Source organism: Micropterus dolomieu, linkage group LG20 (assembly GCF_021292245.1).
Source record: "Micropterus dolomieu isolate WLL.071019.BEF.003 ecotype Adirondacks linkage group LG20, ASM2129224v1, whole genome shotgun sequence".
NCBI lineage: Eukaryota > Metazoa > Chordata > Actinopteri > Centrarchiformes > Centrarchidae > Micropterus > Micropterus dolomieu.
The window spans coordinates 23,957,034-23,982,236 of NC_060169.1; the positions used below are offsets into that span (position 1 = coordinate 23,957,034).

At 41.0% G+C, this 25,203-nt stretch overlaps 1 protein-coding gene across 1 annotated transcript in view; it reads right to left on the reverse strand.

Annotated features, from left to right (window-relative positions):
• ush2a (Usher syndrome 2A (autosomal recessive, mild)) overlaps positions 1 to 25,203 on the reverse strand; it is a 162,560-nt gene that overhangs the window by 124,916 nt on the left and 12,441 nt on the right. The window contains exons 5-14 of the mRNA XM_046033282.1: positions 14,067 to 14,197; positions 8,441 to 8,567; positions 7,204 to 7,305; positions 6,617 to 6,805; positions 5,867 to 5,997; positions 5,479 to 5,758; positions 4,709 to 4,930; positions 3,504 to 3,584; positions 1,346 to 1,534; positions 1 to 84 (exon numbers count right to left, since the gene is read on the reverse strand). The exon at positions 1 to 84 is cut by the window's left edge and continues 57 nt beyond it. Coding sequence (XP_045889238.1) covers positions 1 to 84; positions 1,346 to 1,534; positions 3,504 to 3,584; positions 4,709 to 4,930; positions 5,479 to 5,758; positions 5,867 to 5,997; positions 6,617 to 6,805; positions 7,204 to 7,305; positions 8,441 to 8,567; positions 14,067 to 14,197 — 1,536 coding nt within the window. The remainder of the gene's footprint in view (positions 85 to 1,345; positions 1,535 to 3,503; positions 3,585 to 4,708; positions 4,931 to 5,478; positions 5,759 to 5,866; positions 5,998 to 6,616; positions 6,806 to 7,203; positions 7,306 to 8,440; positions 8,568 to 14,066; positions 14,198 to 25,203) is intronic.

Sequence of the window (25,203 nt, forward strand, 5' to 3'; positions counted from 1 at the left end):
GAAGACTCTCGGTGCAGCCAACAGGACTACAGGCACTTACAGTGATAATGTATCGAGTGGATGGAGTGAGACCTGGCAGAACACCTGGAGAGGAGGAGAGCATGAACATGTCATAGACAGAATGAGGCAGAAAACACAGACGGAGGAACTTTCGTTCAAAAAGTATTTTGTGGTCCTTTGCTCCTTTGTGCCACCCTGCCTTACTTGGCTAAAGGCCTTTTACTGGCTCCTTTTAGTGGGTTAAAACCTGTTGTGATTGAAGTATGTGTCAACATTCTTCAATAGCGCAATTTAAATGCTTTCCTTGTTTCTCTGTGCCACTGTTGCTGAGCAAACTTAAAGCGTTTGGCAAACGAGAGTCTATTCTAATTGTAAAGCTTCAGTCGTCTCTCTCTGATGTTTTTTGTCCTAGCCGTCACTGCCCTCTCCGCTCCTTTCCATATTTCCTAAGTCACTCTTTTACATCCTCCCTCTCTTCTCTTCCACCCCCTCCACTCTCCTCACCCTCTGTGTCCAGTCACCCTGTACTTGTCTCTCTTTTCTCTCTCTCTCTTAATTCCTTTCTCTCTCTCTCTGGTACCCATGTCTTTTAATTCAATTAGGGACCAGGGCCCCACTCCGCTGCCATTACACCCTCATTTGCTTTCTGTGTTTTTTAGCCGTTGGTGTAATTCCGCAGTCAGGTGTCGAGGCCATCATAAATTAACAAGAAGCCTTATCACGGTGGACTTTATGTCTGGCAAAGTGAGGGGGAGGGAATGGAGAGTAGCAAGAGAGACACTGAGAAAGACGGAGACAGAGAGCTCATCTTCATATTTGCCTGGAGACATGGCAGAGTGGATGAGAAGGGGGACGAATAGCAGCAGCGGACGCAGACATCATCATCATCATAAAAGATGAAGTGAGGAAGGATCGAAAAGTGTGCAACAGAGAAAGAGAGAGAGAGAGCAGAGCTGTGCCAGGGTATGACATCATTGGGGTAGTCCTGAGTGTCTTGTTCCAAATGGAGACAGTCTCCTAAAGCTGGGGACTTGCCAAGGAGACATTAACAGGGTTGCCTGGGACAGTGTGTGTGTGTGTGTTTGTGTGTGTGTGTGTCTGAGAGACAAAAGGAGTAAAGTGAGGTGGTGTCAATGTGTTTTCACTAAGGGTCAAAATGCCCTTACGGGTCTCACAAGAAGGTGGCAGGAAACCAGCTACAATAAGTTAAATAGGACAATGGCATCAAGTTAAGATGAATTTCCCTTATTGCACGGAGGCTGCAAGTGCCTCATCTGAATGTGTATGTTTAATACATATACTTATATGTACAAATATTTTAGACTATCAAAAGTGTGTGTTTTACCTGTGAAATTTCCATTAGCCAGGTACATGGCTTTGATAGGTGGTACTTGTGGTTGGTCTCTATTGTAGGCCTTCAACTCATATCTGTCAATCAGCCCTCTGATGTCACCAGTGGGTGGCTCCCAGCTCACCTTTGCGCTGAAGCCATTCAAGCTGTGCACTGTGGTAGGAGGTGGTACAGACCTAGGTACTGAGAGCAAGAGTGAGAGAGGCAAAATGAATGCTGATGAGAAGAGACTGTGAAGAGAAGAATCCTGTGGATCAAGACTAAAAAACTGATAAATAACTATAAGCAGCAATACATTAATAAATAAAACAACCACATAATACAATTACACTAAACAACAATAAATAATAAAGACACAATAACCAAAGCAAAAAAAGAATAAATAAATTGCGTCAGAAAGAACGAATATCAAAAGAAAGCCAAAAAATAAAAGCAAAAAAGGGGGGAGAATATAAAAGAAAGCAAAACAACAGGTCGAGAGCACATGAGGTTAAAGAAAAAGCATCCACCATCTCTCTGTGTTTTAATAGGCCCAGTAAATCATACCTCACCATTAGCATAAATAGTATTTATGAGAGTAGTAACTTTTTCAGCACTGATTTAATACAGCCAGGCATTCATTCTGGGCTATATTTCACAGCAATCAGCCTCCCTCCTTCTCTATAGCACTCCCCGTCTTTCTCTCTCTGACACTCTCAGTGGTTCAGGATGGTCCAGCTCCCACCCACCCCCCTCCCTTCCTCTCTGTCTATCTCACTGCCTCACAACCACCACCCTCCCATCTTCCTTTGCATCTGTTCCTTTATATACAGTTACAAATTCTTTATCAATACTAGTTTCTGTATTTCTTCTCTCACTCATTCCAGTCTGCTGTGCTTTTTGGTTTTGCACAGGAATGGATAGTATATTAAGTCATAAAATTACGCAACGTTGAGGAGCTACTTCATGTTCTCTTGTAGCCTTTTTTGTTTTTCTTCTGTCAGCCATCCTCCACATTTTCTCTTAGTTCTTAATGTTTTTAGCACTTCTTCCCTCTCCTTCATTCCTCTCTCGTCATGGCATGGTATACTGAGACCTACCAGTGTATCGTTCACTACTAACGAGCAGCTTTATATTACACAAGGGACCACACAGGCCATTCTGGGTTAACAGCCTTTTACTGGGATGCCCTTTATAGAGGCCTTATCAATCTCTCATACCGTCAGGCACATGTAATATCACTAGGTTTGAAGTCTCACATACTGTACAGCATGGTAGTAGTTATACATCCAAAATTTCTTAAGAACACAGAGAAACACTACAGAAGAAAGCCAACCAGAGTGAATATTTACTCTTGTGGAACGTGCCAAAATGCATCTCAGTAAAAGATGTTTCAGTTTCAACCGGGGTGAAATCATACATTTTTTTAGTGAATTTGTAAATTAAATGCTAGACAGATTATAGAGCACATCAGAACATACATGTAAAGACGAACACACACTCACACACACAGAGCATGCTAAAACCTGAGGCTGTGGAACACTTAAGGGCCTTATCAATTCACTTCAATGGGGCGTTATTGGCATGGGAAAGAAGTTTACATTGACCAAAGCAAGTCAGAAATAAAAACATGTGTGTCCCTCAGGTTGTGGCATGTCGATACATACTGGGAAGCAAGATAAGCCCTGTCTCCTTCTCATATTTTAAATTTTGAAAGCTCATTTAGCCTTTTGAAATCTGAGATTACAAAGTTGAATGTTGATTTGAATTGTCATTGAATGCTTTAGATTAAAGGAGGAAGTGCCAAACAGTGACCACATTTTCTTTTGGTTGCCATGATTTTCTGTGTCTTCTTTTTTGGATAGTCAAGTTTGCGATCACTGAGTCAGTACTTGGTTAGGATCTGTCTCTGCTTTCTATTGCTGACATTAGAGAGATATTCTGCCCCTTCATCATCTCTTTTTAGGGCCAGATAACATTCTGATCTACTGCGTTTCATTACTTCTTTCCAATGTTCCAAATAGGTTTCTTTCCAGTGCTTTATAATTTGGTTTACTCTGATGGTGTGTGGAAAGCAGTGTTGTTGTGAGACTGGTCAGAGTGTGTCTGGGGGCATTCATTCATACTATTAGAGTGTATCAGACTTCTGACTAAAAGACGAGAGATGTTTTACCTTTGCTTCTGCTGCGTCCTCTCTGCCAAGGTCCTGCTGCCCAACCTCCGGCAGCCAAGGCCACAAACCTGTACAAGTACTCTTGAAAGGTATGTGTGTGTGTATGTACATAGGAGGAGGGGTTTTGGATGCACATGGGACAGGGGAGATACAGATTTCTTACATAAAGAAAAAATATATTTGAAAAATTTGCACAAGATTCTCCATCCCCACAGGGGATCTCTTATTCATTATTTGTACTGAATAGTAAAGTGAAAATCATGAATTATGAACATATTTAGCAGTTAAAAACACTTTGAAATATTTGTTAAAAAGGGAAAATCAAACCAAACAATGCTATATTTAACATCTGTTGAGACTATACAATACACAATAATTAATATTATATATACATCTGAATAACACTCCATCAGTGGTATGTTTTAGGGTGTGGAGAGACACTATTTTGACAAACGCTTGTATAACAGACAGTTGGGACTAAAACAACTTGCTTCATCCTGCAGATTTTGGTCAGGACACACAGGGAAGAAAACCTGGCTCCAGCACTAACTTGTAGCTAACTTCAGGGCTAACCTCTGGGTCCCTATTCCTGAGGCACAACACTTCACTATCTCCTGCACACTCACCACTAACACCATACCTGTAGAGTAAGATTCTTTGTTGCACTTTCATACATATAACATACTGACATGACTGAAATTTTGGTTGGTTACTTTTCCATTAATTGCCCAGCCCCAATATATGAATCTCTGCTGGATTTTCTTGGATGGTTAGCTCGTAGTTACCTCTGTCAGTCAAAAAATGTTGGAGCAGAGTAATATCCCCAGTGTGACCTTAAATCAGAGAACTCTTGAACATCTTATTGACAGGAGTAGGAGGAGTACAAACTCATCTGGAAAAAAAACTGAACTGGCTGATGGGTAGAGGATGTTCTTGTATTGGGACCTAGATATTTTGGAAATGAGGTGGTTCTTATTTGAATGGCCCTTTAGTAATAAGTTAAACTGCTGATTGCAAATTAACTTGGGTGCTCCTTTGAACAAATGCTGTTTTTTAATTGGCTTGGCAGGAAACTGGAGTATCAATGCCATAGTGTTTGTATTTTTTGTTTGATGTCTGGGGAAGGTCTATCAATTAAATGTGACTTGAGTGAGTGCTGTCTCTGTGTTGGTGTAGTTATGTATATGTATACTGTGCATGTTTACCAGTGAAAGGCTGTAGACTATAATCTGTGGTTTGTGTCTTCCTCCCACTATACACCAATACAGAATCGTTTCCTCGGCAGTTGTACCGGCTTTCACTGGTGGGACAGCCGTCTAAGTAGACTCTAACAGAACGGCGGGCAACAGAGAGATTAACACTTTGACTGACAGGAGGGTTTGTTTCATCACTTCGTATGGTAAGACCCCTTATGCAACCTCCTAGGCCTGTGAAAAAGAAAAGGAGAATGAGAGAAAAAGAGGAGAGAGCAGAGATGAAAGGGGAGGAGAATGTGAGAAGAGTACATCTTTCTGAAAACTTCATGAAATCTCCACTTTACATTTTAAATAGTTAAAATAAGCACTATTGTCCTCCACCTTCATATTTGTAAGTTTTACACTCATATGCCAAACTCATCCCCTTACCTCCCTATGACAATATGGCCACCAGTATACTTGAGTTTGTCAATACTATACTGCAAGAAAATACCAGGATAAACAATATGGCTCCTGATTGGTTCATTTAATGGTGCCCTGGGCAGACAGAGGAGCAGGCAAGTTACATATACTCTCACATGTTTAACTCCATTGATGGAAACCAAAAACAAGGAACCACAAATAAGTAAATGCCATGTTTGACCAACTGCAGAAAACAGTTCATGAGGTCAAGGTACCCAAAAGAAATGTCCAGGTTTAGCTGCACAGCCTATGTATACTGCACCAATCTTGATTTTGTGAATGTACTGATATTATTTCTGTGTGTACACATATCTTACCATGTTTGTGACTTCGGCTGTCAAGAGCAGGATGTATGAGCTCCATGGGCACGCCCCCCAAGTATAATGGTGAATCAACTCTCAGCCTCACTGGTCCTCCCGCTCCCATTGTCTCCTCTGCCCAGTCATCAACTGCAGCAGAGATGAGCAAGCCGCGTTTTGACAGTGAAAGCTGTTTCCAGTCTCCATCGCAGTAGCTAAGCCCCACCCACATGCTGAGTTCCATCACGTGACCTTCAGAGGCAAGAATGAAGGACAGGAGACCGGCTTCCAGCTCCACCTACAAACACACACCAGTAAACAAAATATCACAGGCTAATTTTTTGTCATGTTGTTTGAGCATTTTCAGGATTTAAACAATGATTTTAAATATGCATGTGCTCCTTACCAGCATATAGTGTTCAGTTTGTGTGTTGTATGTAAAGAGCAAAAGTGCATTGAGCTGGTCTGTTCTGAAATCCATATAAATGTCAAAGTCCTGTCCTCCACTGAATACATCTCTGCCCATCTCCAAGTAACCTTAAACAAGGAGGAAATAATTACCAACAATATTCCATGTACCCTTTTTTCCAAAGTTTCAGTCCACATTTCAAAGGTGTGACATGTTTAAGGTTATGATGTTTTGTTATGTATTCAAAAGTGACAAACAAATAAAAGATTAGATGAGTTGGTCCTTTTACAAAGTAATAATGGAGGAAATGTACACTGATGAACCTGATCTTTCACACAGAGACCAATTAGGTTATCATCATCATATTTATCAACATGAAACAACAACCTCATTATCACCGACATCAGCAGCAAGCATCTTATTAAGATATACAGTATTGCCAGTGTATTAGGGACAATAAAAATCCACTTGACGTATCTGAACACATCTGAACACAGCTTGCTTATGAAGAGATACGCCACAGAGCTTTCACTGTAATGCTAACACCCTGTTGCATGTTTCTATATTTCAGTATTAACTATTGTGCTATAATGTATAGTACACGTCATTGTTTCACCCTTAATGGGCATAAATCTCTGTAGCATGTAGTAATGTTAGTATGCATTGTCCTTGTGAAACCAGGGAGTAAATTAACGAAAAATGATCATGAACATTTATATTATCATCAACAACCAATCAAGATCCTACCGTGACCCAGAAAATGGGCTCCATCCACAGTTTGAATAGGGCATCCTTCCCAGCTTTCATACACTGCCACCTTCTTTGTGGCTTTGGCCCAGTCCAGAGATTTCCATTTCTCTGAGGGGCTGTCAGTCATCTTAAAACTCACGTCTCTGAGGCAACCCGAGAAACCCTGTCGCACTAGCTGGGCATCACCTGGTGAGACAGACAAGAATAAATCCCATAACTGTCACTCAAAACATTTTTACTCCATGCCTCCAAACTGCCTAAAATTACTGAGTTTAGGTTCAAACGTTTGAGTTCAGGTTGTCAGTGGCAACTGCCATCCAGTGCTTATCTTCATCAGGAGTTATTAAATCTCGGTGCCTGAATATGGGAATGATGACACAATTTAGGAAGTTGGTCTGGTTGTAGAGAGCTGCACCTCAACCAGAAGACTTTAAAATGTTTATATCCCTGCATAGATTAATCTTTGATAGAAAATAATCGATGAAGTATATAAAAAGAAATTACAATAGACAAGGTTGACAGCCAAAATGTATCAATTCGATTTAAATGTTAATGTGTAATAATTTAAAAGATGGTGGACTTACCTGAATCGTCTCTTAGCAAAGTAAAGTCTTCTGGTAGCCCTCCAATGAACACACCCATATTCTCACCAATAATGGTGCTGCCGCTGGAAGCTGAAGCACTTCCTGGTGTTGACGGAGGTAGGACGGTGGTGTTACATTTAAATGTGGTGGGGCAAAGCAAAAGTATGGAATGAAGAGAGTGTAAGAGCAGATTTGTAATCAGATCGCATTTAGAGAACAAAAAGGGATGGGACGCATTAGAATAAAGTAAAGGACAATATAATGGCGGGGGGTAAAGGCAAACAAAAAAAAGACAGAACCGAGGAGTGAGATTAGAGCCCCCTTTCCACTGCACGGTACCAGCTCAACTCATCTCGACTCTACTTGCCTCGACTCGCCTTTTTTTGATTTTCGATTGCGGAGAAGTTGTACCTGTACCTGCTTCCAGGTACTTTTTATCGTATCACCTCCGAAAGTCAAAGTTTTCAGAGTTGAGGGGCTCCGCAAGTGGTGGCGGGGGGAAACCTGCGCCAACCTGCGGGAGGAGCTCACGTGCCACCCGCCTCACAGAGCCCTCTGGCCCCACTGTCACACAGACCGCTGCAGCAACAACAGCAGAGGAAAACACAGCTGTAAGGTTTTCATACCGCTTATCTGTCTTTACATTCTGAGTAATGTTGGAACGTTTTAACTTAAATACAGAGACAGCTGTGCGTGGGTCACTGGTGTGTGTGTCGCATTGAACATTACGTTGCAGCAGTTGTGTGTGGCATCGCTATTACGACCAGCTACATTGAGGGGTACTATCTTTGGGTACTATCTGCAATAGGACGGCCGAGTCGAGTCGAGTCGAGCTGGTACTAGTAACGGAAAAACGGCATAGGTGAGAGCCAGATTATTTATTATTTATTTAGTTTCTGTCTAGATTTACCCAGAAAGAAAGAAAATGATTAATATATTTGAGAACAACTGAGGAACATAAGTGAGTTTCTGTGTGTGTGAGAGGCAGTATTTTCTCATCAGACACATAGTGGCTGGGATTAACCTGGCTAATACCTCCATGCGGAACTGAGGGATTTACATACAGAGAAACACACACGCACACGCACATCCTTGTCGGCCTCAAACTATTCACATCCAAGCACATGTGCAGATCCTCACATGTATAGACAAACATAAATAAACTTACATTTACACTCACCCACCCACACACTGAGCAGATACACACAGTGGTCAGTATGAATATGAGAAGAGTTACCTCTGTATTGATTGTTCACAACGATTGTTCCCACGGCCCCTCGCCTTGTTGCTATGATGCTGTGCCATTGTCCATCATTGTAGCGGCGCCCTCCATCACCCTGTAAACTCACAGCCACTGCTGAGCCCTACACACACACACACACACACACACACACAAAACAGGCAAGAATTAAAACACATCTACATTATTGGTGTTGTGAAGATGTCCAGTTGACTTGCTTCCTAACTCAGACCACTGGTCTCGCAACTATGTGTCATACCGTAATCACTAAAGTAAATCTATCACCTCTGGCTCAAGAGATCACTTTTCAAATCACAGCGCAATCAAACATGCTTCCTTTGTAACATTTTTAATTATAGCTTCTTTATTCTTCTGTTGTGCGAACAAGGTTAGACATTAAGGATCGATGACACACATCATACACACACTACACTCAAAAGGACACGAACATGCACATATAATCATCAAAGTGTTGTTACAGGGCTTTTTGCTACCTATTAAGTATGACATCATTGTTGTGATCAGCTTTTAGCAAGTAGGCAGAGAGTAATGTAGTAAAACAAGAGTAACGGGTATGTGCACACTCACACAAACAACATATATCCACACACACACACACACACACACGCACACACACACACACACACACACACACAGTGATGACGATTTAATGATGAGATCAATAAATGTATGAATGCCAGAGTATATCAGCCTTTGACATCTTTACTACCATTGCTAGACAGCTCTACTTAACAAGGCAACATGGGAGGAGTCATTCTCTCTCGCTCTCTCTGTTACACTTACACACAAACACACCCGTTTCCCTTGCCTGGAAGATACTGGCAGTGGAAACAATTCAACTTTCCCAGAAACTACTACTGGGGTGCCTTCACTTTAGCAAAGGCCTGCTGATGGTGGTGTCATCCGTGTAGCCTGCACTCAACTGAGGTGTGTGTTCGCTGTTTGGGAATGTCCCAATGCCAAATCTCTTAAATATACAGTATGCAATACTGGGAGCTGATGGACACACACCCACACACACACACACACACACACACCCAAACACACTTGATAAATAGCACTTATCCAAAGTGCTGCACCTGCGGCTTTCCTAGTTATACTTGGCAGCCCAATACAGAATGTGAGCTTCCAGACGGGGGACAAATTAATGGGGCTATGTGTAGTTTTCCAATGAAATCACTTATTAATAGATAAAATTTTTAATTCCTTTTTGTCAAAGGGCTCAAACCTCACTTACAAATGAAGCACACACTTGTTTTCTCTGTTGCTTGCAACAGTCACTATTCTGCTTCTTATGTGAGGACACCGGGTCGGGATGTGGCCCCGTGCGCGCTCCCGAGCCTCTCTCCGACTACAGCGACAACACCGCAGTCAACAAAATGCAGCCCACTAACACCATAAAACAAGCGCCTCCTAGCAAAACACACACTTCATGTAAGGATACAAAACAACAATAAAGTTGTATGTGCTGAAGCCCATCAGACCAAACGAGATTCAGATGATGTCGGTGAAAACAGTGAACATCAGAAAGGCTGTGTTACGGAGAGAGTCACGTTAGCTCACCGGCTAACGCCGAGCAGTTGCTAACGTTACCCGAAGCAAAGTTGCATCACTTTCCACATTACTTCACCAACTAACGCGACCCATATTACTATCCTGTGTACCACCGGTATTATGTCAAAGTGTTGAAAGGATGTATAGGTAAAAAGAAATTGTGGAGCGATTTGTTTACTAGGCTATTAGTGATGCAAAGCCAGCTAACGCTACCTGCCATTGTTTGCCTCGTAACATTCAATTTAGATTTATTGATGTTTTACCGATTCTCAGGTACACAGATTCACAGCATCCGGAAAGTATTCATAGCGCTTCACTTTTTCCACATTTTGATGTTACAGCCTTATTCCAAAATGGATTAAATTAATTATTTTCCTCAAAATTCTACAAACAATACCCCAAAATGACAAAGTTTATAATGACAGGTTTGTTTGAAATCTTTGAAAATTTATTAGAAATAAATCTCCTCATCTCTCTCGCTGTTTCCACTGAGGCTTTCTTCTACATGTTTTCCATTCTTACAACAGTATTTCGATATAAAATATTGCAATCTTAGTCCAGGTCTTCAGTGTAGATACATTTAAAATGTTTTTGTAATAGTTTTTACCTTCTTTTATTCATCTTCCTTCTTTTCAAAAACTCGACTGTAAATACATGCATATGAGATTAGAGAGAGAGAGAGAGAGAGAGAGAGAGAGAGAGAGAGAGAGAGAGAGAGAGATGGTTGAGGAAAAGATCACACATTTTTGTCATCTCAAAGGTCATTTGTCGCCACCAATCTGGGCCTAGCACAAGCCTTTGGAGAGACAGCTGGAAAGAATAAACCAGGTCCCGGAGAGAGTAGTAAACTGACTGACCTCTCACAGTCCCTTTTCCTATAGTCAACTCCTAATCTGAAAAAGCTTTCATATCCTATGCTGTTGCATCTCAGAGAGGCCTTATGCCTTCCTGCTCCAGCCACAGGTGTACCGTTACGTCATCGCACTTCAGTTTGAGGATACCCACCTGGACAGAGTCTAGATGTTTGCTTAAAATTTGCCTCTCTGGGTTGCTAGCTGACATATATATACTGAGAAAACCAGTCGTCCATAAAACACTACTCACCTGCACTCACCTCAATAGAGTAAACTGTATGAGTGTGTGTAGTGTGTGACAGTAAGTTAACTCCAATGCTTTGGTCTACCTCTTCTGTGAAAGGGAATTTTTTTGAGTACTTGTGTGTGTCAATGTACTTAGTGTGTATGTGTGTGGCAGCTCAGATGTGCACATATTTATGAGCATATCACTTTCTTGTGTCATGCTAAATTACCCCCCCTGCACTAGTAATCCCATTAGGCTAGCTCAACAGGCTAATAGGGGGAAGTAATGGGCCCAGCTATATGTATCTAGGGGAACACTAATAAGCCGTGACACCACTCCCACTGTTAATTACCCCAAACTAGCCTAAACAAAGGAATCAACCGAGTTGGAGAAGACACACATACACTGCATCGCACATCCAGCTGCACACATGACCACAGACACATACATTAAGAATGCTAGTCAATAAGGATATATCAGTGACACGCACACCTCCTCACATACAGATGCATCGCATGGTTACATTTTGATGAAGTCTTTTTGATTACACGTGTTGGATAGTGATAGTGATGAGGAAGGAAAGTGTAAGGGTGTATGTGTGTGTTTGTCTGAGTGTGTAATTAGTTGGTGGTCTCATGGAAGTATGTGTAATCATCTCCCATCATCACTTTCATCATCGAAGTCGTTGACTCTTTAACCCCTCTACATGTGTCTGTATGGATGGATAAGGGAAGCAGGGCTGTGTGTATGTGTGTGTGTGTGTGTGTGTGTGCAAGGGTGCAAAGCTTAATTAGCTTGCAATTGGTATTCACGCGTGGTGACTGCAGGGAATGAGTTAATTGCAGTCCAATTCAAACGTTGACACACTTTCAAAGTTTTTCCCCTCTCCCTGTCTCCCTGACAGAAACCAATGAGGGGCTACAGATCACATTTATTAGATGAGAGCAAGTGAGAGAGAAAATGGGAAAGAGAGAGACAAGGGAAGAAAGAGAGAAAAAGACAGAGAGACAGAGGTGGATCAGAAGAAAATAGAGAAAAAGACTGGTGAAGGTGAGCAAGTAAGCTAAGTGAGCAGAATGAAAAAATAAAGTAAGAGACAAAAACAAATGAGGGAATTTGGATGAAAATGATTCATGAACTGGTGAAACAAAATGGGTCAAATGGCCACTTTAAAATAAATACAATGTTGGTGTGTTCTTCTGTCACATTTGTTGCTGTTAAAAAAAGTACAAAAGCTGCTGATTACATCTGTATTTTTTTAATGGTCGATGAAGATGCTTCCGACTAAGTGGAAGCAGATCAAGTTTAGTCCGTCAACAAAACACAAAGACTAAAAAAAGACACACATTCATTGCCCTCCTACTTTTAAAGAGAAATGCTAACTTGGTTGATGGCACACATGTTGATGGTTGCATTGCTAATGTTGGGATCTCAGGGGCCTCACAGATGAAGTTGTTCATTTGTGATCATTACTGAACTTTTATCATGTGAGTTTCAGTTTCCCAGGAATCCTCCAGAAAATCACATCGAGGTGCAAACTCAGCTGCAGCTACGATTGGTCAGTGACCAGTAGCCTCTAAACCAGGACATCACTCATTGATAAAAACTGTGCACAACGTCGATCTCTTTCCTGTTGGCTGTTTCTGCCTCCTCTCTCGCTCCTCTTCTGGATGTTACAGCTGGAGCTGTCGATTCAAAGGCACAGTGGCCTCCCAGCACGGCCTGCTCAGACCAGACACGCAAGCAGAACTGATCTACACCCGCGCCGTTGCAAACGGGTTGGCAAAGCAGGCAATTGCTTAGGGTGAGTCTACTTAATACACAGCAACGACAACGGCATGAGCACCCCTTTAAATTCTATGATCGGTTGTTTGCCGGAATCCCCCCTAATGTGGCCCCACCCACTAGTTTGCTGTGCAGCAAACAGAGTCTCCACCTGTAAAGAGCTTTGTGGTGGTGGTATGCACCTAAATACATAGAAATGTCACAATACCAAAATTATGACTTCAATACAATACCTGCCTAAATACCAATACTGAAGAGATACCAAAAATCTAAAATATCAGGAACAGTACTGGAATAATAAATGACAGAACATGGAACTTAAAATTAACAAGGTGGCATGCCAATAAATACCAATAAAAGTGGGGGCGGAGCTAGACTCTCAGCGCAGAGGGAGCGAAGCTTCATCGAGGGCCCGGCAGAGAATATATTGTGATGTTCTGCTTTAGTTGGCTCAAGCTAGATAACATTAACGATAATCTCACCGGCTAACACCAAGCTGTTGCTAACGTTGTACGGTGCAAAATACTACAGCTGTATGGCTTTCCACATTACTTTACTAGCTAACGCAATCCATAATACTATCCTGTGTACCACTGGTATTAAAAGTGTTGATTTTAGCCTGGACTAGCATATAGTGATGCAAGGCAGGGTCAGCCAGCTATGCTAGCATGGATCCGCCGCTGTTTGCTTCATAACGTTCAATTTAGATTTATTGTGGTTTTACCGATTCTCAGGTACACTGCTTCTCTGCCGATCTGAGTTGCTGTAACTTACGTGACCAACACAATATAAAATAATGCAACATAGCGGCACAGGACAACAACACACTGTTATAAAGTGTGGCAACAAATTTTTTTATAATATTTATTATTTTTGCTATCATCCAATAAATTTAGATGTGCTCACATTCCTCTGCCTCCAGTGAAAGATACACAGATAGTTACTGAAAAGCAGCAGGGAGCTGATGTATCAAGTCAGCTAAATGCATGTAACAAGCAAGGTTGCAATGTAAAAACCGCACCTCTAGTGGCCTCTGAAAACTACATAATACCCCCTTAATGTAAATATTGATACCATTTAAACCCTAATCCCCAACACTAAACCATATGACTGATTTATATTTTGCAAAGCAGTCTTGACATATCACTTCTTTGCACTCACATTCTTGAAAAAAAGTACATACCTGTGGATCAAACAAAAAGTAAGGGCGTCCATTTTTGATCTGAATAGCCAGGAACTCTTCCTGATTCCCTGGAGAGAAGGCGCAGAGCAGCAGGCCATCTGAGGCCCGAGTCCTGAAACTCAACTCAACACCTGATACAAAGTAAGATCAGGAACAAGTGTGTGTGGAGATGGAGGTAGAGTAGAAGAGAGAGAGAGAGAGAGAGAGAGAGAGCAAAATATTTAATTTGGGCTAAACAATACTTTCAATACATGTCAATTTTTATTATAGTGCTGTTAACTAATTCAAATACAATATAATAAAACAGAGAAACCACATAATATATCCCTTTGAAGACTCAAAACGGCACTTAAACCTTTCAAATTCTGCTGAACCCACTGGTAGGTTAGTTGCTGGAGGACATTGTGTTATCAGGGAGTAACTCAGTAAGTGACCTGCAGTGTCCCAGTATTAAACCTAATCATTTAGATGTCAGACAGCACCCAGTGTTACCGTCTAAGCTAAAAAGAGAGACCATCTGCATGAACAGGGTCTTTAATTATCTGGTAACTTTCAGTACGTGAGAAAAGAAATCGTAAAAACAGCAGATTGAGATTTTTGAAAGGCAGCAGCACTAAGATCCTTCCTTCTCCCTTCAGACATTTGTTCAAATGCATAAGATGTGCATGGTTAACCCCATAAAGACCACTCGCACCACATTATAGAGCAGGTGTCAGAACCCTCAGTCACTACCATAACACAACCCACAGTCAGAGCTTTGAAGGCATATTTCTCCTTCAAATGTTGAAGCCAGGTATACAGTATATGTCTGTTTACAAGTTAAACATCTTACATTTTTTCTTACATCTCAATTAAGTTAACTGTTTCCCAACTGTTCTAAATTGTCTTCATTCCCACTATAAGGTAACCCATCTAGGGTAATCTTACCACTAAGATATTTTAGGGAAAACGGTTTTTCAGAAGACTAGCCTGAGTAAACACACAGTACACATTTTTAACAGCTCTCATGTGTAATCTATTGCTTTTATCTCTTAAAGTCACAACGTTTTATTTTATATCATAGGAAAGATGAAGAAATTAAAAGACTGAGCAGAGACATAGATTTTTATATAAAATCCCAGACCACCAACTGGATGACAGGATTTGGGATGTGAAAAAACTAAAATTATGAGCTATCTTTGAGCAGGGCAGTAACTGACCAGATAGTTGCATCTACTGTATCATTCCAACACAGCTGTCCTGCCTCTGTTGTAAATGGTGGGGTTCCTTGTTTGTTAATGCTGTGGATCAGATCTTCAGCAATGTGGGAAACTTGTGGGCTCTTAGACCAGCAGGACGCACTAACGCGCACACACACACACACACACACACACACACAGAGCAAAGAATTCATCCAGTGTGCTGTCTTGCCATGTTACTATGGATCAGAGATTGGATCTTAATCCACTACTAGATCCACGTAACGACACAGAGCATGCAATGTTACGTGTGTGTCTGTGAGTATATGTGTGTTTCCTCCACTCTGTCTGTCTCTGAAGGGAACAGAAGTGTGGGAAGATCTGAGAAGTTGAACGGAGGCAGTCCAGAGTTCATCAGAAGCCGGTGTTGGCAAAATAATTAGTGTGTGAATTCACTTAACATGGAGAGAAGTCAAACAGTTACATGGCAAGCTAAAGGTGAATACAGATTAGCCATTTCAGAGGTCCTCGTTTTCACATTATTATGAATGAAAATAGCTTTTCAGGGTTGTTACCTTGGGTCTATTTGTAACTGGATCTATTGTTATGCTTACTGTTGATATAAACTATATATCAAAAAATAAACCTTCTCAGTCGTATTTCTTACTATATTCGGAAGGTTTTTACAGAGGGGTTTGTTCATATATCATTCATAGCCTGGATTATCCAACATTTTATTCCCCACAACAGGTCAAAATTAGTTTTGTTATGCCTGTTGACAGTATTTTCTGATTTATTGAATAATAAAAAGAGATATCCAAAATCCCTTCTGTGAAAACATTTGAATATAATGTGTTAACAAAATAAAACAATTTTTACTATTTCAGAAATCCTGTAATACAAAAACAAAATACTGTCTTAATGTAAATAATCAACTACGAAAGCTTGCAGTAATATCTATTAATTAATCTTTTTTACCCTATTCACCTGCAGTGTCTCGCCTTAAGCAACATTTAAAAATGCACCTGCATTGTTTTGCATTTTGACTTTCAGTCGAATAAAATACTATTTTCCCAGTCATTTATTTCGTTGTTGAAAATATCTAAAAATACTGTTAAAATCCCGTCTTGTCTCGTTCTTGTCTAATCTAACTCTGATGACAGAGAATGCAGTTACGCTCACTGAGTGGCAGAAAGACGAGCAGCAGTGTTAGCTTTAATCAGCACAAACAAACAACACATCTAAAATGGGAAAGAGCTGGACGACTGGTTCTTTGGTAAACAGTAAGGATTACTGTCAAGTCCGACTGCCTTTAATTTGAGCAAATAATCACTTGTTTTACTCCCGGTTTGCTAAACGCAGCCATGGTAACAGATGTTTTGCCAGCGTGGTTCCGGAAGGGGAGGTGACATCAACTTATACCCTCTATTTATACTCTTGATCACATATTCAGTGCACCATTTTTTCACACCATTGGATGGCTTCTCTGTATCAGTAATATGCCTGTATTGAATGAATGATGAATGACAAAAGATTAATCACAAAAAAAATCTTATCCTGCAGAGTCATAACCTGAGAATCATCAAAAGGTTTCTTCAATATCCAAGTAATCTGGTAATAGCTGTCTGTAAATCCATGATTACTTTGCAGACAGGAATTGCTAATAGCTAATTTGGCATACTTTTAATTGTGCCAGTTTGCCAAAATGTAAATGAATATAGTCTTAAAAAATGGAACTCATAACAGCCTAATTGATAAGCTTTTGACTCTTGATGGTTTATTTTTTTGTGTCATCATATAGGCCTATATGTTGGTGTTGGTTTGTTTCCATCTCTCAGATTAGCAAAAACATTTTTGACACAAATATTTCAGACTGAGCTGATAAAAAAGGAAAAAGTAGGATTCAAAATATCCACTTTAAAATAAAAGGATGTCTTTGATGTCTGTGACAGGAGACAGGAAAGAATATTTGCATTTTTCTACAGGATCTACGATGAATGTAAGAGTCATTTTTGAATAAACTCAATAGTTTTAGCAGAGTATATAAAAAAGTCTACATGGAAATAAATTTACAATAATTGTAGCAGCAGTATACAGCCAAGACAAGAAGACACAAATGTTCTTTATATTGGACCTGCATTCTGTACATCAAGCAGGCATCTGTCATTTACATTCATGACCTTGTCACCACAGAGATGAGTGAAGTCATGACAGATACCTGACATTACATTACCCACCTTTAACCTTCTCTGTATCACTGTCTCCTGATCTCTCATTCCTTCCCTTCTTTCTTCCCTACGCTTTTAACCTTCGTCTTCCTTTTCTTGACCTTTTCATTCTCCTTTTCTCCACCTATTGCCTCATCTGAATATGTTTGCTCTCCTTTGCATCTTCAATTTTCTTTTTACCTCTTTCACTCCCAATTCTGCTCCTTCCCATGTTTCCTACTCGCCTCCCTCTTTTACCATTCTAACTCTGGTGTAAACAGTTATCCATTGTAAAACAGACTGCAGATTTCATCAAACTGTGCTTTCTATAGGAAGGTTCTTATTGTATCACACACTCTCACTGACAACCAGTCTTGTACAGAGGGGACAGGCACATGGGACCATAAAACTCATAAAATATGACTGTAGAGAAGCAGCATAACTATTATTCCTGCCTCATCAGCACAGGAGTTTATGCACATTTTATACAATACAAAACAGCTGTGCGCAGTGGTCAAGGGATGTTAAATGGTGACTGATGATGCAGTTTATCATGGTATATCTTCATATAAAGGAATGCTATTAAATATTCTGAAGATTATTGCAATGCATTGTGCTCCCCCCCTATTGTCTTAAGATGGACCCAGTACTCTAGAATGTGAGTTTACTCGTGTCATGCTGTGTTTATAAGGAAACCACTTTGGATAAATTAGGCCCACAGTTGCAAAACAGAAATAATTGTGTTCAAGATAGTTAAAAAAGTTCTTCTGACCTTATTTGCAATGGCAGAGAGGTCAATGTTATTATTAATGTATCTGTTTATATGCAGCTATACAGCATGCCCTGCAATAATAATTGTATATATGTCTTTAAAAAAACTTCTGGAAGAGATTCATGTAAAGTAACAATAGATAACTGTTGATGTTTGCATTTAAAGTACAGTATGTTTGTGATTTAGGGAGGACACCCTGCCAACATATACAGTCCTGCTCACCATTATTGGCACCCGTGAAGTTTAAGTACATAATGTGGAATATCTTCTGAAATAAATGAATCAAGTGAAACAATTCTGTTCTATAGAGAACTCGTGTTTGATACAAAAGAGCAAATGATAAACAACAATTAAAAAAAAATAAACAATGGGAGGAAAAAATAGAAAAACCTAAAGCTTGCTGTGTCACTGGTATCGGCAACCTTTGCTGTAAATCAGTATGGAAACACACTGTGACTCACCTGTGGTAAATCACAAATGAGAATCACCTGTGATAGATTGTCTGTACCCATGTGACATGAATTAGCCAATGAATGATGACTTCCGTGTTTTAAAAAGCCATCTGTTATCCCCTGTTCCTTTGTCACAATGGTGAAGGCAAAGGAGCTGTCTGAGGACATCAGAAGCGCGATAATTAGCAAACACAAGACCTCCAAAGTGGTATAAGGCCATCTCCAAAGACCTTGGTATCCCTGTTTCAACAGTGTGTAATGTTAATAAGAAGTTTGCCAAGCATGGTACTGTCAAGAACCTCCCTGGACGTGGGGGGTAGAGAACAATTGATGAGAGAAGTCTGCAAAGGTTGGTGCGAATGGTGGACAAAACACCACATCAAACATCCAAAGGCCAACCTGGAACAGTCTGGGGTCATGGTTTCAACAAGCATCATATACCGCACACTAAACCAAACAGGGCTTCATGGGTGGAGGCCAAGGAGGACACCATTGCTGAGGAAAAGACGTAAAAAGGAACAACTAATCTTTGCCAAAGAGTACCTGGACAAACCACAATCCTTCTGGGAAAATGTTCTGTGGACAGATGAAACAAAAATAGAGCTTTTTGGCAATGCACACCAACAGTTTGTTTATAGATGGCACAAGGAATTCTACAAGGAAAAGAACACCCTACCAACAGTTAAGCATGGTGGAGGATCCATAATACTGTGGGTCTGCTTTGCTGCATCTGGTACTGGAAGCCTTAACCACATCATAGGAATCACAAATCAGAGAATTATCAAGAGATTTTAGAGCGAAATGTCCCCAGTGTAAGAAAACTTGGTTTGAGTCGAAGAACATGGGTCCTCCATCAAGACAAAGACACAAAGCACACATCCAAAAGCACGCAGGAATGGTTGAAAAAGGAAAAATGGACTGTTTTAAAATTGCCACCAATGATTCCTGATCTTAATCCGAAACTTGCAAACGTTCAAGAGCTTGAAAAATTTGCAAAGAAAGAATGGGAGAAAATACCAGCTGAGAAGTGCAAGAAGCTTAAAGATGGCTACAAGAAACGTTTTGAGGCTGTCATCACTGCCAACGGGTGTGCAACCAAATATTAAAGAGGGGTGCCATTATTGCTGCACATGCTGTTTTTTCTGTTTCTGGAGTGAAATTACAATTTGTAAGTTGAAGTCTTTGTTAAATTACGTTGGACCTCCAATTAAAAGATCCTGATATAAATTTGGTACATTTCTATTTATTTCTGAAGATATTGTAGAGGTTATGCAAAAAATGAAGGGGTGCCAATAATGGTGAGCAGGACTGTACTTGGCCAAGGTGTTTGGTCCAAATATACAAGTGCTCGTGCTCAGCATTCTTCCCTTAGATTTCCCCACAGGACTTGTGCCACTTCACACTGACAACCACTTTGGAGGCATCAACAGACAAACCTGAGCACTCATCATGACAGGTGTCTCTGTTACACATGCACAGTACATGGAAGCATGCGTGCGCACACACACACACACACACACACACACACACACACACACACACACACACACACACAGGAAATACCAGCATGTACTTGTGCACCTGAGTCCTAAAAACTTTTTCCACGTCACTTCATACCTCACTACAAGTACTACATATCAATTTTAATAATGTTTAACAGTTAATGAAAAGACAACCGAACCTAATCACTTAAAGGTTCAGTGTGTAATATTTCTGAGGATTTATTGACAGAAATGTAATATAATATCCATAACTGTGTTTTCAGTGGTGTATAAAGACCTTACATAATGAACCATTATGTTTTTATTACCTTAGAATGAGCCATTTATATCTACATAACCGCGGGCACCCCCTTCTATGGAGGTCGCCATATTTTGTCGTCATGTTTCTACCGTAGCCGACAACGGACAAACAGTGCTACAGAGCGCGTTTCGTCATCATGGCATTCTTCTTCTCCTTGTATAATTCCGGCAGTGTCGTCACTACATTAAATGCGTCCGTAGAAGAAGAGGAAATAATAATAATAATAATAAACAGTCTCTGAGTAGTCTTCTGGTTTATTAGAAGTAAGAAGAGAAGTGACATTTGGACAAATGAAGGAGCACACGTGTTATTTAGCACGAGAGCCGACAGCCTGTGGATCTTAATAAGATGAAGCCAGACGGAGTCGGGACAGATACAGACAGACAGAGTTTTACACAGATGGAAGGCTATAATGTGGGACAGATGTTTTCAAAGCATAGCTGAAGCTGTCTGTTTTCTGCTGGACAGGTAATTAACTTACGTCTGTCAGACTTGCGATGCAAATGAAAGCTGTTGTTTGATAGCTTTAGCTTGAAGCTGGCTATAATCACCGAGAGACATGAGGTGTTTCCCCTGTCATTATGTAGTTGCATTAATTTCATGTCGCCTTATTCTCCAGCCTGTGGGTTGGTTTTGCTGGTTACGTTAGCGAGACAATCAGCTGATCAGTAATGTTAATTGGCAATAAAACCGTAACGGTAGCTTAGTGCATGGAAGCATCAGTCAGCTAAACTTTTACTGCCCTGGTAGAAAAATCATGTAGGCTAGTTGGATTGGTTTATTCTCCAGCGCTGGCTTTGGTTTGTGGTGTAAAATATGTAGTTGGATTAGTTTCATGTAGTGACTCTCTCCAGAGCTCTGTTATGGTTTTGTTATGTTGGTGAGACAATCAGCTGATCACTAACTGGCAATCAAACGGCAGCTTACAGCTGGAAGCTCGGATCAGCAGCTAAACTTCACATTTTACTTCCCTGGTGGAAAACATGTATTTCTTTTTACTGCTAATGGTGATATATAACATGACTGTGTGCCTATCAAGTGACCAATAATGAATACTTTCAGAATTTACATTTAAAAAATAGTTTTTTTGGATAGTGCTTTGCCACTATGCACGCAAATGTGTAATTTGTACTTTCTCATGCTAAATGGCCATTAAAAACATTGCACCGTTTTACTACAAGCTGAAATTATGGCCGTCAGTACTACTTTGAACAAGTAACAAAAAAACATATGGTTTTACTGAATAATTAAGTAAAAATAATTTCTTAATATATCTATCTAAAGAAACCTCATTTCTTGACTGGCAACTCTCTGCTATCTCATAGACAACATCTTTGTCCTGTCTCAGGCACCCTAGCTATACAACTCGCTTGGATAGGGGAGGGGGGTGCAATTCGTAGCTCTCACCACTAGATGTCACTAAAACTTACACACTGAACCTTTAATGATATTTAAATTTCATATTCTATGGAATGAACTTCTATCAAAATGTCAGTTAAATGTCTTCCCCAAAGAAATTACTTTAACCACTGGCCTAAAATTTAACAAAATTAAAAAATAACAAATTACTACAAAAAATGGAATACTTAATCATCACAGTATAACATCAAGTCAATTAAACTTCAGGGATATCAATCTGTACAGTTAGAAAGGATAATAAATCGTGAATCAATATCATATGTTTTAGTGAAAATAAAAGTTACAACAGGTGCACTGCAGAGGCAACAACAAGACAACCCTTAAGAAGGGAATGGTTTGTAGGCATGGCCACAGACAATTGCTCTCTCCTTATCCTTCAAGACTAATTGTTCTCTTGTTTTGTGTTTTGCTAGTGTCCTCATCACTACTGGCTGCATGAGGTGGTTCCCACCAGCCCATTCATGTTGCAGGTTGTCCAGCTCCTCTAGGATGGCACATCTATACATGCTGTTGCAAAAATACACAAGGAGAGCTGGACAGCTGTAGAAGGACATCAAACCAACAGCAGGATCGGTATCTTCTCCTCTGTGTGAGGAGGAACAGAAGGGGGCCTAACATCCTATAGCGGGATCTGTGCTCACAGCCCAGCACCGTGCAGCTCGACTGGCTTTCGTCAGAAAACACCAGAATTGGCCGATCTGCCATTGGCGCCCCGTTGTCTTCACAGATGAGAGCAGGTTCATGAATACAAGTGAGAAACGCAAAAGAGTCTGGAGATGCTGCCTGCAACATCATCCAGCACGACCGGTTTGGCGGTGGGTCAGTGATGGGCTTGGAAGGCATGTCCTCGGAGGGTCCCACAGACATCCACGTGCTAGCCAACAGTGCCCTGACTGCTGTTAGGTATGGGGAAGAAATCTTAAGGGCCATTGTCAAACCCTACGCTGACGCAGTGGGGCCTGGGTTCCTCCTGGTGCAGGACAGTGCCTGGCCTCATGTGGCCAGAGTGTATAGGCAGTTCCTGGATGATGAAGGCATTGATGGCATTGACTAGCCCTCACATTCCCCTGACCTGAATCTAATGGAGGACTTCTGGGATGTTATGCTCACTGATGCTCTGATCCAGGTCTGGGAGGAGATTCCCAACGACACTATCTGCTGTCTCATCAGGATCATGGCCAGATATTGTTGGGAGTGCATACAGACACGTGGGTACCATACACACTTCTGACTCACATTATGAGTAGCCATGGTGAAAGTCAAGTCAAGCAGGCTGTGATTTCAATTATTTTACTTTGAGTTTCGGTGTGATTTTGAAATGAGCCTTTAATCGGTTAGTGATTTTGGTTTCCATGGACCGTTGCTTCATCATTTTGTTAGAATTATACAACGTACAGTAAAGATTTTGAACAATTTCATTCATCGAGATCTGATGTGTGATTTAAGTGTTCATTTTTTTGAGCAGTGCAGATTATAGGCCCATCCTCTGGGGAGCATATATGTGATCACAATGTACTTTTGCAATCTGTTCATTATGTTCTGATATTTCTTGTGGAGCAGTGGATATTTGAATATCCACATCAAATTTCATTGGCCATTAGGAATGACAATAAAAATAAAAAAATAATAAAGAATATGTACAATGTGGCTGTTATTTAAATTACAGAATGTGCAATATATTGACATGGGATTTACATGTGCAAACATTTACAGCATGAATATACTGTAAAGCGGGGCGGTTAGGGGGTTTGAGAGTCAATGTTGGTGGGGCTTCCAGGCATTGCTGATGAGGCCAGCTGCAGACGAAAAGAAACTGTTCTTGTGGTTTGAAGTTTTGGTCCTAAAAGACTGCAGCTGCAGCCAGAGGGGAATGTCTGAAACTGTTTATGTCCAGAGTTGGAGGAGTCAGTCAAAATCCTTCCTGTTCGCCTCAGAGTACTAGAGGCCTGGTGGGATGGTAGATTGCAGCCAATCACTTTCTTTGTGGATCGCTGAGTCTGCCCTTGTCCTTGGCATACATGATGGTACCAGCATACCAGATGGTGATGGAGGAGATGAGGATGGACTCAATAATGTTGACGTTGTAGAAGTGCACCATCATTGTCTTTGGCAGGTTGAACTTTCTCAGCTGCCACAGGAAGTACATTCTTTGCTTGGCTTTCTTGGTGAGGGACCTGTTGATGTCCCTCTACACGATGGGAGGGTTATAGGGTAGGAGGGAACCTCTGGGGTTAGCAGTTGTTCAAGGGCCCAGGTTACTGCTGAAATTGGGGAGGTGGAGCTGGTGGACTGAAGCTAGCTGATGGCAACACAGGGGATGGTATGAGAACTGTCCAATGGTTTTTCAAAGCCACAGCAGAACTCCTTCAGTTCGTTAGCCAGGTGCAAGTCGTTAAAAGAGTTGGGGAGCTTTAGGTTTGTAGTTTGTGATCTGTCTGCACCCCCTCCAGAGAGAAGCAGAGTCGTTGGCTGAGAACTGGTGTAGTCTCTCTGAGAACAGTCACTCTCAGCTTCTCTTACTGCCTTGCTGAAGCTGTACTTTGACTCCCTAAACCTGGCCCTGTCTCCACTCCTAAAGCTTCTTCCTTTTCCAGCCTTAGCTGTCTGTTTAGCTGTGAACCATGGTTTGTAATTTTTATAACTCACCCTGGTGTGTGATGGTAAACAGTAGTCTTCACAGAAGCTGATGTAGTACATCACAGACTCTGTGCGCTCATCCAGACATTTGGTAGCAGTCCTGAAAACATCCTAGTAAGTACAGTCCAAGCACGCCTGAAGGTCCTCCATAGATTCACTGATACCCTCACAACTGGTTCAGAGAGCTTTAATTTCTGCCTGTATGCAAGAATCAGATAGACCATGATGTGGTCAGTGTCCCAGTGCAGCGCGTGATAGGCACTGTTTACTGTAGTGTAAAATCCAGAATGTTCACCTCTCTGGTTGGACACTTACTGTACATGATACATGGCCGATGACAATAACTAATGGGTCAGGGTTTTTCCGCTTCACACACACACCGCGTCCTGCACGTTGGCCTGCGGTGCAATGTAAACAACAACCAGAGTAAATGAAACAAACTCACGGGGGAGTAGAAGGGTTTTACAGTTTATGAATAAATATTCCAGATCGGAAGAACAGTGCCGTTGAATAACTGTCACATCGTGACACCAGCCACTAATGATCTAAAAATAGATACTTCACACCTTTCATTTTGCCAGAGAGATCTGTGTTGCGATGCGCTCTAAGAGTCCAGAATCGATCCACACAGCTATGTTGTGCTCGTCATCCAGCCCCTCTCTCTCTCAC